The following is a 16,403-nucleotide window of genomic DNA, read 5'->3' on the forward strand; positions in this document are numbered from 1 at the left end:
TTAAACCCAACCGCTACATCACAATCTATAAAAGGCTTAATGATACATATTAATCTTTCAATTTATTCCCAAAAATTGATAATTAAAGCTGAAACTGGGGACTGCTGGTAACATAGTGGTTAGAGGTGTTGTTTTCAGACATCAGTATCGTAGGTTTGAATCCCACCTTTCGCTGGCGTACCCTTGAGCAATGTACTTACTCTAAAAACTGCTCCAGTAAAATTACCCAGCTGTATAAATGGATAAATAATTGTACGTAGTTTAACACTGTAAGTCACTTTGAAGAAAAGATGGACAACTTTTCAATGTGAATTAATTGAAAATTTGTCTTATGCCTTTGTTCAGTGCTCTGTGTCACTGTGTGAGAAAAAAATAAACTGAACTGAACTGAAAATGAACTCTAATAGTTTAATTTGTTTACCCTATTTTGATCATTCTCTAATTTCATGCAGGGTTTCAACATTCTATCCTTGGAACATTGGGCATGAGACAGGGAACTCTGCAGATGTGCTCCCAGTTTATTTTATTCTCTTTCATTAATCATGGCGGTGGTAGTGTGATGGTTTGTGGGGGGAAAACACTTTTTCATAGCACTGTTAATACAAACATGTGAGAGGGGCTGGCTTGAAAATATTGTGAACTTCTATGAGATGGCCAGAACTTCAAAGTACGGTCACACTTTACATTTACATTTTACATTTTACATTCAGATTTCCACTACTAAAACAATGTAATACTAAATCTGGAAATGGAATGGACAAATACCCAGACTTGGCAAAGCACATTCTGCCATGCTTTATCACAGTCTTATAGTAATTATACTACTTAAAGCTCCTGATCCTAAAACAACTGAAGCCAGCGAACAAAAGGCAAGGGCACAAATTTCTGCATGGACCACTGACTGGGTATCAGAGGTCCACAGACTACCACGCTCTTTAGTGTATACAGTATTTGATCTCAAAGACTTCTTTGAAATTCTCACAGCAGAAGTTTACATGATGAATGAACAAAAGTTGTTACTGACAAACAGCTGATATAGTGTCCACCATCACTGCATATCACTAGGCAGCTGCTGCATCATATCTGGATTCACAATAAAAGTGTGGAGCTCAGCATGTGTCCTGACTAGATTACCACAATGGCAGCAAACTCAGTGATAAACCCAATCACTCAATAAGTAAAAAAAGGAAGGACCCAGCTTCTAATCTGACCCAGAGCCACATTAAGCTGCAAAAGGCTCCAAAATCAAAGTGCTTACAATGATCATGTGGCAATTTACTAGCTGCTCAAACACCTACTGGCAACACATTTTATTATATATTTTGGGCAGATGAATCAAGTGTTGCCATGTTTAGAAGACGTAACTGCACTGAAGTTTTCAGCAACTAAAAAAAAAACACATCCCAACCCTCCAGATGAAGTATAACAAGTTCAGCTAGTACGATAAAAGATGGGCTCACTCTATCAGTGCCAATGTTCTTTTCACTGCTTACTAAAAGATCCTTATTTTAGGCCAAGAGACAATTTTCACATTTCATTCAAGTGTTATCAAGTAATTTTTTTGTAATTATCATTATTTTAAAAAGGAATTTGCAGTAAGTTCTACAGCAACTCAAAGCACACTCCTGGTCTGAGAGATGCTGCAATATAAGTAAGGGTACACCTGGCAAGATACTGTCAATCTTCAGATTCATACAGAGAATCCTCCCAGACTAAATGGTACAGTATAGGCCAGGTTGATTTTCATAAAATTTGCAGTTAACATCTTGAAAGGCATAGCTTGAAATCCAACATTTCACAGCATTTCAGGATAAGCACAATTTATGTGAACTTTCCATAACGCCTTGAGGTAGCACATGATGGTCTTGACTCTTAGGGCAGTAGAAGCTCAGCCAGCTCAGCTACGTGCAATATTTCACTGGATCACAATGTAACCCTGTTAGAGACTTCTGCGTAATCATTAAACATTTCATAAATATTTTAACCTAATTAAGTAGCTCTAGCATGTCCAGGAAGGTGATACCCAGTTGGCCTTGGACCTAGTTTTCTCCATCTTTAATTCTATTTGAAGGTTTGATTCCTCTTGTCTATTGCCTTCTTCCCTTTACTTCTACCATTTGATTAAAAATGCACATCTTCATTGTTACTGTTCTTGTTATTACTTCTGGGTCTGGAACGCCAGACTGCACTGTTGAGCCTCCTGGAGGTGTCGTGGGCCTAATTCAACGAAACATTGACGAAGGGAGGTGCCTACTTGACAATCGCAATGAAGTACTCATGTTAGTACCCTGCTGGTTTGGTTGGTTGGTGGGTTTGATGGCTTGGCTTGTTGGTTTGGTGGGTTCGGTGTGTTGGTTTGGCTTGGTGAATTTGTTGGTTTGGTGGGTTTGTTGTTTTGGTGTGTTGGTTTGGTGAATTTGTTAGTTTGGTTGGTTTGGTGGGCTCGGTGTGTTGGTTTGGATCTGTTAGTTTGGTGTGTTGGTTTGGTGGATATGTTGGTTTTGGTGTGTTGGTTTGGATTTGTTAGTTTGGTGCGTTGGTAGTTTGGATTTGGTGGGGTCGGTGTGTTGATTTGGTGGGTATGATACAGAACCTAAGCAGACTTACACATCTGTGCACTGCTTAAATTGCTAATTCCAAAAATCAGAATCAGAATCAGAACGAGCTTTATTGCCAAGTATGTTCACGCATACAAGGAATTTGTCTTGGTGACAGAAACTCCCACAGCACAGACAGAATGACAGTGACAAGACAGATGAGAAGATAGAGTATGTGGATAAGGGATAAAAAATATATAAAAATATAAAGCACCCAATATACAAAAATAGTCACTAGATACAAATGCAAGGGAGTGTGAGTAAGAGATATGATGTGATAAATAGTTATAAATATAGATATAAATAGTGTTGTGTATTGCACTGGTTTACCCTCTGGGGGGGGGGGATTTAGCTATTCATGAAGTAGATGGCCTGAGGAAAGAAACTTTTCTTGTGCCTGGCTGTCCTGGTGCTCAGTGCTCTGTAGCACCGGCCAGATGGCAAAGGTCCGAAGAGGAAGTGGCCTGGATGTGAGGGGTCTGGAATGATTTTGCTAGCCCTAATAATCCTCCTTATTATCACCTGGGCATTCAGAATACACAGAATTGTTGTGTGCTGTACGACAAGATAGTTAAACTTGGACTTTTTTGGGCATTCACTGAGTAAATCACAGGATTTAAAGCATTTTCAATACTATTCCATGGAATTTTTGCTGGAAGAATTGTTAAAGTGAAGCAAAGCTGGAGAAGTTTTTCATTATTTGTTCATTTATGAAACATAACAGGAAGCCTTTTGTAGCACACACTGCCCTCCTTTTTTGTGCCGTGTTCCCTAGAAACAAAATTTGTGATGCAGGAAAATACCACTAGGAACTGCACTGGCTTTTCAATAAGTAAGTCTCAAATGACTGGTAGGTGGCACCATAGTGGTCAGAGCTGCTACCTTTGGACCCAAAAGTTTGGATTCAAAAGATTGAATCCCACTTCTAGCTTGACCAAGGTACTTAGCCTGAAATTGCTTCAGTAAAATAATCAATCTATTGAAATGAGTTAATATCTTAACATTGTAAGTTATTCCGGGAAAAAGCGTTAGATAAATGTAAATGATTAGTAAAACCAGACCCTCTGATTGGGTTCACCATTAGTCTTTTTTCAGTTTTAACACTTTATTAGACTAAAGGACGCACGTTGGAAACATCACCATCAACAGCTGAACAGCCATTCCAGAATGCAGCATTCACAGTTGAACATGTCTGACTGACTTTACATATTTTGTAACAGAAACATCCATTGACATGGTGTGATTTTTCAAATATACGCCCCCATAGTGAGGGGAGTTACTGTACATGGCTGTACAGACTGGAAGAATGATTAGCTATGAAGATGCTCTCCAGATTACATGAAAATGTATAGCATAAGAAATAATGAAAATCCCGCCCTACATATTACATGCCTGCAAGGCGTCAGTGGACGTATCAGTGAAGCACTCTGTTCCTACAATATACACAAGCAAAAATACTTAGTTTCCATAGTTACACCAGTTGGATCAGTTTCCCTCAGTTCCACTGAAATCCCCTCTACATTTTGAAATTTGGTTTGTACAAGATGGATGAATTCCATCGAGCTGGATTGGGCAGAAGCATGGCAAAAAAAAAAAAATATTTCTTTGCATCTGGAATTGATATTAGGTGAAGCTAGCCAGGTATGGAAGTCCCCTGATTGTTTCTACCAAACTGTGGGCTTGACAGAGGGAGGTTAGTATGATAGTTAATGAAGAAAACAGGTGGGGGAGGGGTATGGGGCTCAGCAGGGTAACTATTTCTCTTTAGTGTTTTTCAAGAATAAGCCCAGCTGCCTCGTTCAGTGAGGTGGTACAGTAACACTAACCGCACATTGCCAGCGCAATTACTGCTTCATTACAGGAGCTGAACTCTCACTGACCCCCACTGATGAGCACAAGCCGAGCGTTGTACATTCCATCCCAGGCTTCATTCCCCTCTTTGGTTCTCGATGGCCGCATTAATGGCCTCTAATGGCTCCACTTGTAACAATTAACACCCTGGCTTGCTCCATCCAATTCAGCTGCTGGCTCTCTGCTTTATTGTCCTCATCCAAGGGACAATAAAAAGTATGTTTCCTGCACACTTCTTGTACAATACAGCGTTAGTGGAACAGTTACATTACATTACATTTACATTTATTCATTTAGCAGATGTTTTTCTCCAAAGTGACGTACATCTCAGAGAAATACAATTTGTGCATTACATTAGGAGAAAGTGAGACATAGTTGCAGACGTGTGATTCTTAAGTAAAGTCAGTTTGTTTCTTTCCACTTTAAGCACCGATGTTCATTGCACGAGTACGTGCATAAAACTTAGAGTAGACAATTCCTGATCACCTTCCTACAATTTTTTTTAAAAGTACAGAAACATTTACGTACAATACAGGAGTAGTGGCTGTGTAAAGGCTTATGGTGCATGAACATTTACACCATAAATGAGCTAGAGAGATGATGGGTGTAGTGAGTCCGGAACAGATGAGTTTTCAGACCCTTCTTGAATGTAGACAGGGTTTCATCAGTTCTCCGTGAGAGAGGGAAGTCGTTCCACCACAATGGAGCCAGAACTGAGAGCCTCGGCACTTTACCTTTTGTGCGGGGGACCACCAAGTGGGCAGAAATAGATAAGCAAAGTGGTCTGGTTGGGGTGTAGCGGTTGATCAAGTCTTGTAGATATCTGGGAGCAGTTCTACTTATGCATTTGTAGATAATAACCAGGGTCTTAAATTTGATCCGGGCAGCTATAGCAAGCCGGGGGGTGCACTGGTGCAGCAGGTTAGGCCTGTGCCTGCTCTCTGGTGGGTCTGGGGTTTGAGTCCCACTTGGGGTGCTTTGTGACAGACTGGTGTCTAGTCCTGGGTGTGTCCCGTCCCCCTGCAGCCCTACGCCTTGTGCTGCCGGGTTAGGCTCCAGCTCACCATGACCCCGCTTGGGACAAGCGGCTTCAGACAAGGTGTGTGTGTGTGTGTGTGTGTGTGTGTGTGTGTGTGTGTGTGTGTGTGTGTGTGTGAGAATGAGTAAGTGAGTAAGTGAGTGAGAGTGAGCCAGTACAGAGAAACGAGGAGGGGAGATGTGTGGGAACGCTTTGGTAAGTCAAACAAAACTTGTGCAACAGCACTCTGTATCAGCTGTAGAGGTTTGATGGCAGTAGTGTGAAGGCCACACAAGAGAGTTGCAGTAGTCCAGACAGGATGTCACCATGGCCTGGACATGTAGTTGGGCAGAATCAGTTGTAATGAAAACCAAGCCTGTGGTCAGCAGTCACTGGCACATGTTGGAAAATCCCGTTCCCCATTTGACAGAAGCCAAAATGAAGACAGGCTGATTTCAGGAAATAATGCCATTTCCCCTAACAATGTGACACCTGTCTTTGCACCAGTAAAGCTGTTGCCACCCATTATCCTTGTTTCTCATGCTCACACATAAGCTCATAGGAGCAGAGGATCCAACAGTGAGAAGGCTGTAAAGACAGAGCTGAGAAAAGGGAGTTCAAACCTTCAACATCCAAGTTCAGGAGCAGGAGTTCTATACTACCTGCTGACAATACAGCAGTGGGTGAAGGTACCCTGTACTGCATGAATCAAGCTACTCTTGGCTAACCTCTACACTATTAAATTATCCCAGTCAATGATACCCAACTCTTCCTCTCATTTCCACCTGGAGCATCGCTGCCTACCTGTCAGCTATCTCTGCATGGAAGTCTGATCACCACCTCCCACTCAACCTCTCCAAATAGGAGATCTTTCACCTCCCATTTGGTCTGTTTTCTTGTTGTGAACTCTCTATCAAACTGTTCAACTCATTGATTTTGCCTACCTCCTCGGCTGAGAGTCTGGGAATGATGATTGACTTAAGTCTATCTTTCTCTCAGCACATCGAAGCCACAACCCGGACCTGCAGATACATCCTGTACAACACCCGCAAGATCCGTCCTTACCTGACAACAGACTCTGCACAACTACTTGTCCAGGCCATGGTGACATTCCGTCTGGATACTGCAACTCTCTCCTGTCTGGCCTTCCAGCTACTACCATCAAACCTCTACAGCTGATACAGAACACTACTGCATGAGTTGTGTCTGACCTGCCAAAGCGTTCCTACGTATCTCCCCTCCTCTTCTCTCTGCGTTGGCTTCCTATAGCTGCCCAGATCAAATTTAAGACCTTGGTTATGGCCTACAAAAGCATCAATGGAATGGCTCCCCACTATCTATAAGACTTGAATATCTGCTATACCCCAACCAGACCACTTTGCTCCTCCATATCTGGCCGCTTGGTGGTCTCATGCACAAAAGGTAAAGCACAAAGGTTCTCGGTTCTGCCTCTGTCATGGTGAAACGACCTCCCCCTCTCACTGAGAACTCCTGAATTTCTGTCAACATTTAAAGAGCTTAAAACTCACCTCTTCCAGACTGAACTCACCCATGACCTCTTAAGTTCAAGTAACGTGTAAATGTTCATGCACTATAACTTTGAGATCATGCCTGTTAAACAATGGATAAGCCTTCACGCAGCTACTCCTGTAATGTAACGTAACATAATGTAACATATATGTTTATAACCAAGTGGCTGCAATAGTGTATAGGAATATCTGTGCAGAATACGGACTGGAAGTCACTAAGTCCAAATAGGAGACACCACCAAAGGTGGTTGAAAACGCAGAGCTAAGGTCCTCTGGGACTTCAAGTTCCAAATTGACAAGCAGTTGCTGGCCATCCAACCAGACATAGTGGTGGTTGACTAAGAGGAGAAAAGGGCAATTGTGATAGATGTAGCAATCCCAAGTGACGGCAATATAACAAAGAAGGAGTATGAGAAGACTGAGAAGTACCAAAGGCTAAAGAAAGAATTGGAACGGATGTGGAAGGTGAAGTCCAGAGTAGTCCCAGTGGTAACAGGAGCACTCGGGGCTGTAACCCTCACACTGGGAGAGGGGCTCCAGCAGATTCTGGGAACAACATCTGAAGTCTCTGTCCAGAAGAGTGCAGTCCTAGGAACAACTAAGATACTGTGCAGAACCCTCAAACTCCAAGGCTTCTGGCAGAGGACCCGAGCTTGAGGAAGACATACACACCACCCCATGTGGGTGAAAGGGAGATTTTAAAAAAAACACATATATATATATTTATAATATATATATATATATATATATATATATATGAAAGTGATTAGGAATCGTTGATATTCGGATGAAGTTTTATGCAGCCACTCGTGATGTACATTGGTTCATAAGGTGGAAACAAACTAACTGTACTTAAGATTCACGCATCTGCATCTAAGTGTCTCTTCCTGTCTATGTAATGCACACATTGTATTTTCTAGGAGATGTACATCACTTTGGATAAAAGTGCCTGCTAAATCAACCGTGAACTGTTTCGAACACATTCTGCTTCTTCAATTCAAAAACAGTCTTTACTCAGCAACAAAGCAGCACTGCGCTGGTTTAGAATTCTGAATGGAGTGCTCATCAGTGACATTATACATGCAGTTCATAAGCATAAATTACTGAGCTAGAAAAGTACACATTAGTTAGCTAAGCTGTTATCCAAGTCAGAACTGGTTCTGGGGGTTATAGCCATCTGTACTTCATCGTGACCTTATTTTACACCACTCTTGCTTTTCCTGCAGATAATTAATAAACATCAGTTTTAACATTGAGCCTTTGAGCACTGAGTGTCCCCCACTTGTCTGCATACTGGCACTGAAAGACAGCAGCTCAAACAAGGGGCTCCTGACAGCAACTCAGACTGCAGTCAAGGAAAGAAGAGTGATCCAGCTGGAGAAAGAAGTCAGCACAGGACAGTTTGCCTGGCACTGAGGAAATGGGGCTTCATCATTTCACCAGAGCGATGATGACACATTCATTTTCACTAAAGGTTGTCCTGATCAAGGTCATGGGGGGGCAAAGCCTGTCAAAGAATCACTAGGCTGCAGGGGTACACCCTGGACTGGACAGCAGTCCATCACAGGATAGACACACTTTCACACACATTACTGGTAATTATCACCATCAATTCACCTGAACAGCATGTCTTTGGACTATGGGAAGAAACCAGTGACATGGGGTAAACCCACACAAATACAGGGAGAACATGCAACTCTATGCAGACTGAGCTGGATTTCAACCTACACCCAAAAAGCCAGGTGCTGTGAGGCGGCAACACTACCCAAGGCCACTGCACCACCATGCCCCAGTGATGACGCTTTCCACAAATATAAGCATAAACTGCACAGAGGTAAACATCTGTTTATAGAAGCACACTAGAAATTAATAGTGTCCTATCCAAGCCAATGGATTTTCACATAGTTATAGAATTGCTTGTATTCCAGAACTTTCTACAGCATGCAATTCACAGTAATACGCACTGCAAGTAAAAAAAAAAAAAAAAATATTAAAGATAAAATGGGATAAAGTGATAAATACATTATAAATAATAAAGTGCATGCAATAGGTAAAAGAGAAAGGCTAAATAATTAGAATACACATACGCGTACACACACTGTCTGAAACCGCTTACCCCAAGCGGGGTTGCGGCAAACCGGAGCCTAACCCGGGAGCACAGGGCGTAAGGCTGGGACACACACACACACACACCCAGGACAGAACGCCAGTCCACTGCAAGGCACCCCAAGCAGGATTCAAACCCCAGACCCACCAGAGAGCAGCACCTAGGCAAGCCCACTGCACCACTGCGCTCCCAAATAAGAATAATAATAAAATAATAAAAAGTGAATACACTCAATCACCCTCCAGGCTCTTTCCTGCTTGAGAAAGTTCCAGGGTTCATGCCCAGTCATTTAACACAGTAGGAAGCACACTGACAAACAATGATGCAATCACTTCACTCAGGGAAGGAAGAGCAGCGAAAGGTCCAGCTCACAGAAGAAGAATGAACCTGAAATAGCCAAAATATCACGTTGTACTGGTGTATACACCTTGCTTGTCCAGGGGAAATAAGGAATTTGTTCTGTTAAGGGAATGGTCAGTTCAGCCAAAGAATGAGGAGTAGATGATTCTGCAGCCAGCTGTCTGTGTGCTTTGGTCCTCTGCCAACTATGTCCTCTTGGATCCCACTGCTACTGTGGGACATGTCTGGCCTCTTCATGTCCACTGTTGTGTACATAAATCTGATTGTCCGAGTTGCTTAAACTGTCCCCTGGAACAGTAGGCCCGCCCTCTTCTGCCATGAGCATAGCTGTAGGATTGCAGGGATGTGCTCCCTCTCTAGTTGGCAAGGTAGGATGTATGACAGAGCCTGTACATTGAGAAATCTCTGTCTTCAACCTTCTACCTCCACTCCCATCAGCTTAACACCACTCATATGTAATAATTTCACCCCCTTTACCCAAAATCTTTCCCAGATGACAAATGGCACCAGCAAAGATGTTCTCATCAAGTCATAAGAGAATTAGCTCCTTGTATAGACAAATTGCCCTGGCAACAATTAAAGAGTTGTCCAGAGTAATGGGAACAATCTAAAAGATGTTTATCAAAAAACAATAATTTGGCACCCAAGACCACTAGCTGAAAAACAGGGAAAATCATGGAAAATACATTCAAGAGTATTCAGGGACAAGTTTTAAGTTGAAGGGGGGCATGTGGTGTGGTGGCACAGTGGGTTTTGCTGGGGCCTGCTCTCTGGTGGGTCTGGGGTTTGAGTCCTGTTTAGGGTGGCTTGCAGTGGGCTGGCACCCTGCCCGGAGCGTTTCCCCTCTAGCCTTGCGGCCTGTGTTGCTGGGTTTGGCTCCAGTTTGCTGCAACCCTGCTCGGGACAGGTGGTTGTAGGCATTGTGTGTGTTTCACGTTTAATGTTCACAGCAAACAATGCAGATTTTCAGATCTCTCAGCTGTTACAGTGGCTACAGAACTGAACAGTGAAAGATTCATACACTACGTCCTACAAATGCTGAAATTCCTAACTATCCCTCTTCCAGGACCTCCTCCTCCGTATTTAAAGTCCCTCTTTGTTTAAGGTTATGCTGCCCTCTGCTGGTGCAAAGCACCATAGGTCCCCAACTTACATATTTTTGAATAACAAACATCGCCAAATTTGTGAGAAGTACACACACACACACACACACACACACACACACACACACACACACACACACATTTTCAGAACCGCTTGTCCCTTACGGGGTCACGGGGAACCGGAGCCTACCCGGCAACACAGGGCGTAAGGCCGGAGGAGGAAGGGGACACACCCAGGACGGGACGCCAGTCCGCCGCAAGGCACCCCAAGCGGGACTTGAACCCCAGACCCACCGGAGAGCAGGACTGCAGTCCAACCCACTGCGCCACCGCACCCCCTCTTGTGAGAAGTATTGAGCATTTATTTCTTTTAATATTTTTCAGAATACTACATAAAATGTTGTTATTATTATTACTATTATTATTATTATTATTATTATTATTACTTTTACTAGGAGTGTGCAGTGGCGCAGTGGGTTTGGCCAGGCCTGCCCTGTGGTGGGTCTGGGGTTCAACTCCTGCTTGGGGTGCCTTGCAATGGACTGGCGTCTTGTCCCAGGTGTGTCCCCTCCAGCCTTGCGCCCTGTGTTGCCGAGTTAGGCTCTGGCTTGCTGCAACCCCACTCTGTAGAGTTTCAGACAGTGTGTGTTATTTTTACTATTATTATTTTAGCCGGTGCTTTTGAGAGCAAGCATTTATTGGTGACTGCTTTGCCTGATGGCAGTACAAATAATATAACTGGATTTGTCAGGCGGGAGAAAGTAACACTGTGCAAGAACGGCTGTGTCTTGGTAGGTGGGGTACTGCAGAGGACTGGAAGCTGTTGGCTGATGTGGGCAAACAGCTCTAGGTGCCACAGGTTATCGTAGTTACTTCATTCGGAGTCTGAGCGGATTGTGTACATTGTACAGTTAACTGTACCGTTTGAGGACTGTATTGGGAAGGCATATAAGCAGAAATTGCTAAAGTATGCATGTCCGGTGGCAGAGGCAAGAGGCCGTGGATAGTGGCCTCATGTGAGACCAGTATAGGCAAGTGTTATAGGGTATGTGACTAAGTCATCTATGTCATTGCTGTGGGAATTTGATGTGAAAGGCCATTTGGTAAGGGTGGCAGTGAAGGAGCTGTCTGAGACTGCTGAGAAGGCGAACGAGTGGTTCTGTTTGAGATGAGACTAAAGCAGTTGGGGTTCCAGGTTGGAGGGAGGTCTGTAGTGGTGGTCAAATTTGTGGCAGGTGGGTTGTAATGGGAGGCAGCTGGTGGTAAGAAAAGAGGTGTGGCCTTGTTAATTAAGTTGGTTTAAGTTGTGGAATGGTGCATTTCCAGATTTTGTTGGCATATATGGAGGTCTGGTATTATCTGGGATGGTTTGACTTTGTGAAGTTGGTGCATTTGCAGCATTTGGTGGCATTTATGGAGGTGTGGTATAATTGGGGTAGTTGAGTTTGCGGAGTTGTTGTATTTGTTGAAGGTGGAGGGCAACTAACGTGTGTAGAGAGGGGTGGGTATTCGACGTCAAACTGCACTGTCGAGACTTCCAGGGGTGTTGTGAGCCTAACTGAATGAAACACCAATGAAAGTAGGTGGCCACTTGACAACCTCAGTAAAATACGCATGTTGGCACCCTGTGGTTGATGTGGTGGTGAGGGGAAGATGTTGAGCTGCTTGGTCTTGAACCATGGAGATGTATAATGACACTTTTGGATGTTTTTCTCTGTGGCTTCATGGTAAAGCCGGTTGGACTGGGTCCTTGTGTACGCCTGATGTAAATACATACATGGGATGTAACATCTTGTCCTGTGTATGTTGAATGTGTTATTATTAAAAAGAGACCCGGTATAACAATTCAAATGGCACCCCAAAGCATCAACCCATGCACCTACAGCTGTGAATATTAAGTACTGCCACATGTTCTTCATAGCAGTCTCTCAATCACCCTCCATCTCCACCCCCCTGATTTTCTTATTTACACAGAGTTGTAAATAGCCTTGCCAGGGCATTCAGAATGTACAGGCACTTGCACGAGGCATCCTGGCTCACCAGAAGGAGGGGCTGTCTGACCCTTTGCCGTCTGTAAGAGAGACAGTCTATTGCACTGCTCTGTTCCTGTCCAACAAACCTCCCATGCTGCTGCCTCCCATCACATTTTACATTAACTTTCTTACATTTCATTACATTTTCCATAACTTACATTTATTAATTTTTCAGGGTCTTTTCTCCAAAGAGACATACAGCTCAGAGTAAACAAAAGTGCACCAAAGCACAAATGAGGAGATAGATATAGATGCTGACAAGTACAGTCACTTAGGTCAGTAACACTTGTTACACAAGTGGCTGCATATTGAATTGATGCTAAGATCCTCACCCATTCCACGTCACATTCCACTTATTAACTTGTCAAGCAGCAAAGCAACTCAGTGTCAAGTTCTTAAATCAGGGACCAATTGCATAATAGCAAGTACGAATGAAGATTCACACACAAAATGACCAGTTTTTTTTTTGTAAATGTACTGCTCATTAACCATGTTAACAGTTAGTTGCCTAAGCCTTTCATGAACCAAGACACAAATTTAATCTGATTAAGCTCAACAGTACTTTGAGGTCTCACTCAGTTTTCAAGAACCTGTGGACTGATGCGAGCACAGAGTTGGGGTAAGTACCTGACACGTCCCCTCGACACAGACCAGCATCTCATTCTGGCCACACGGCGTCCCATCGATCACCTTCTCCGACTGTCGCACATAGAAACGGAAACCCACGGCGCGGCAGTTCAGCTCACAGTGGTGGACCCCCTGAACTGAAAGAGCAGAACTGAAGTTATTCACAGGCAGCAGAACAACTTTTAAACCATTCCCTGAATCAATATTTCTTACAGCCGCAATGACGGTACTACATTTTTAAAGCATTACCATTCACTTTTTTACAGATTACATTTACATTTATTAATTTAGCTGATGCTTTTCTCCAATGCGATATACAATGTTAAGGTTACAATTATCAAAAGCTTACAATTATTCACCCATTTATACATCTGGGTAATTTAACCTCATTATATAGATATAAGATTATAATTAATGACCAAAGCAAAGTGTTCTACAGCTTTGTAGTAGATAAGTACACATTTATGATAAGTATATTACCGTGTGAAATACCAATAATTGTGCTGGAGTTAATGGAGATGCATTATGTCAGGTTTGTGTCACTGACTGAGATATGTAATTTTTATCATAACAGAAGATGATACCTGAACCCACAACGGTTTATTTTTATTCTAGTTCTTTTGCCTGGGAGTGATTTGTTTCTCATTTGTTGTTTGGCATATTTCACATAACTACACGAGTACAGAGCTTACCGTGCTAAATTTCTTTAATTTTCTCATTTCACTGTTGCTATTTTATATGTTCCTGAGTAAATAGTTATCCAAAGTTATCTATATAACAAAAATACTGTAAATATATTTATAGATTATCCCATTAACAACTCAAACAACCAAGGTTTAAATCCCTTTCATGCTATAGTACCCTTGATCAAGATACTTACCCTGAATTACTACAGTAAAAATAACCCTGCTTTGTAAATGAGTAAAAAGGCTAACATGGTAATTCTAATTGGAGAAAAGAATGAGAAAAATTATAGCATTGAACCTGCTGTTTGAGTGGTGATATTCGATTGATTGGTTCTCATTCATTGACAATGTCAGTGTGATAAGGCATTGTTCTCCCTTCTTGTCCTGTATTAATCATAATTAGGTTTCAGTACATACTTAAATGACTTGCGTTCTGTATTTTTTTCAAATCTTCCCATGAGTGTATATTCCATGCTTGCTTTTATGTTTACGTTTACATGCTCATTTATGCACTTAGCAAACGCTTTTCTCCAAAGTGATATACATCTCCTAGATGTTGTGGTGAAAAACTGTTCTGAACCTATTACCAGGGACAGGAGTTGTGTTTACAGGAGTGCAGGACTCAAAGCATAAGTGTGTGTTTGTACTCTTATGCGTCTTCATGAGGTCCGCAAGAAGGAACATGTAACGAATAAAAATGCTGTTGTATGAGAAATACGGGGGTGCGGTGGCGCAGTGGGTTGGACCGCAGTCCTACTCTCCGGTGGGTCTGGGGTTCAAGTCCCGCCTGGGGTGCCTTGTGACGGACTGGCGTCCTGTCCTGGGTGTGTCCCCTTCCCCCTCTGGCCTTATGCCCTGTGTTGCCGGGTAGGCTCCGGTTCCCCGTGACCCCGTATGGGACAAGCGGTTCTGAAAGTGTGTGTGTGGCATCTAATGAGAAGGTGGTGGGTTTTCGACAGATGACCAGTGTGTTGAGCACTGCAGTGTCCTGTACAGAGAGGCAACAAAGATGAGAGCCAGTAAAGAGAGATGAGAATGAAATTAGGAATTTGTAGGCATAGCAAACATAATTTGATGGTGGTTATGGTCAATTTTGGTGGTCTTTCATCTCTTCTCTAATTTCATCTCTTCATTAATTCATGCTCTCCTTTGGTTGTTTCCCAGCTGCCTTCAAATTGCCCACATCTCACCACTGTTCAAGAAATCCTTTCTGAACCCAAAATCAGTCCAGAATTACTGGTCAGTCTTTCTTCTAGCTTTTAAGTCAAAAACTGTGGAATGTACAGCCTATAAAGAGACATTTCTCTTCTCTTCCCAGAACGATCTCACTGAGAGTTACCAGTCTGAATTCAAGACTTGCCTTTCCATAGAGACTGCCAACTTCCAGTGTCAGGAGCTCTCCAGTCAGGTACAGCCATATCCAATTCCCTTACACCACATTCTGCTTGACCTCTCTCCATGTTTTGACACTGTCAACCACCAGATTCACCACTGTAGAACAGCTTAGAAAGTGTTCCCATGTATTCCACCAATCTCTCTGGCTACCTATAGCCGCCTGCATCAAGTTCAAGACTCTGGATTTAGCTTTCAAGGCTGTTGAAAGATTTACAGGTTCTACAGAGTATCAGCTTGTTATTCACAGAAACCTCAAAAAAGATACATTTATTTGTGTATTATACATGTAGCCATGCATTATATATCATATGTCAGTGACAGAGTCTTCCACTGATGAGTGAGTATGGATGAGTGACCCATTGTAAGTAGTGTTTCTAGCAGTCTAAGTCACCTTGGTGAATACAGTGTATGGGCTGATAACATTACATAGAGTTCATTGAAAGTGTCTTTGGAGGAAAGCATCTGCTAAATAAATGTAATTAAATGCTTTCTGATGCTTTTTCTCAAAAGCAAGATTAAGCTACTTACAATTATTTACCCATTTATACAGCTGCCTAATTTTACTGGGGAAATTTTTTGGTATGTACCTTGCTCAAGGATACTACAACTGGAGACTCAAACCTGCAACCTTTGGGTCCAAAGGCAGAAGAACTACTACATTACCTGCTGGCCATCAAGAGCATGCCTATAAAATTAATTTTTTTTAAGAATTATAGCTTCATAAAATAAACTTACGGTGAAAGACCAGGTGGACGGGTTTGAAGAAAACAAAGGTTTTACGTTACATTTACGTAAATACAGACACCTCTCGACTTACGCAAATAAACCTTTCTTCAACCCCTTACGTAAGTCAAAAGTTATGTATGTCAGATTCTCCCTCCTTCCCCACCATTCAGCATGGGCTAGCCTAGCCCAGGCATTTGTTGCAAACATGGGTATAAAAAAATTACACAAGATGATTCTCCAGTAAATGTCAGGCATATTGCACTATGTATTCTTTATACATGCAGCATCCTTCACTAACGTATTTATAGTGGATATGGCTAAACCTGGTTCCCGTGCTATAGACGATCATCTTTGTCCACCTTCATTATACT

General features: G+C 42.5%; 1 protein-coding gene across 1 annotated transcript in view; it reads right to left on the reverse strand.

Moving 5' to 3' along the window:
• Positions 1-16,403, reverse strand: part of thsd4 (thrombospondin type 1 domain containing 4) — a 68,672-nt gene that overhangs the window by 37,404 nt on the left and 14,865 nt on the right. Inside the window, exon 7 of the mRNA XM_018748026.2 lies at positions 13,226-13,362. Coding sequence (XP_018603542.1) covers positions 13,226-13,362 — 137 coding nt within the window. The remainder of the gene's footprint in view (positions 1-13,225; positions 13,363-16,403) is intronic.

The sequence above is a fragment of the Scleropages formosus genome, chromosome 5, assembly GCF_900964775.1.
Source record: "Scleropages formosus chromosome 5, fSclFor1.1, whole genome shotgun sequence".
Classification (NCBI taxonomy): domain Eukaryota; kingdom Metazoa; phylum Chordata; class Actinopteri; order Osteoglossiformes; family Osteoglossidae; genus Scleropages; species Scleropages formosus.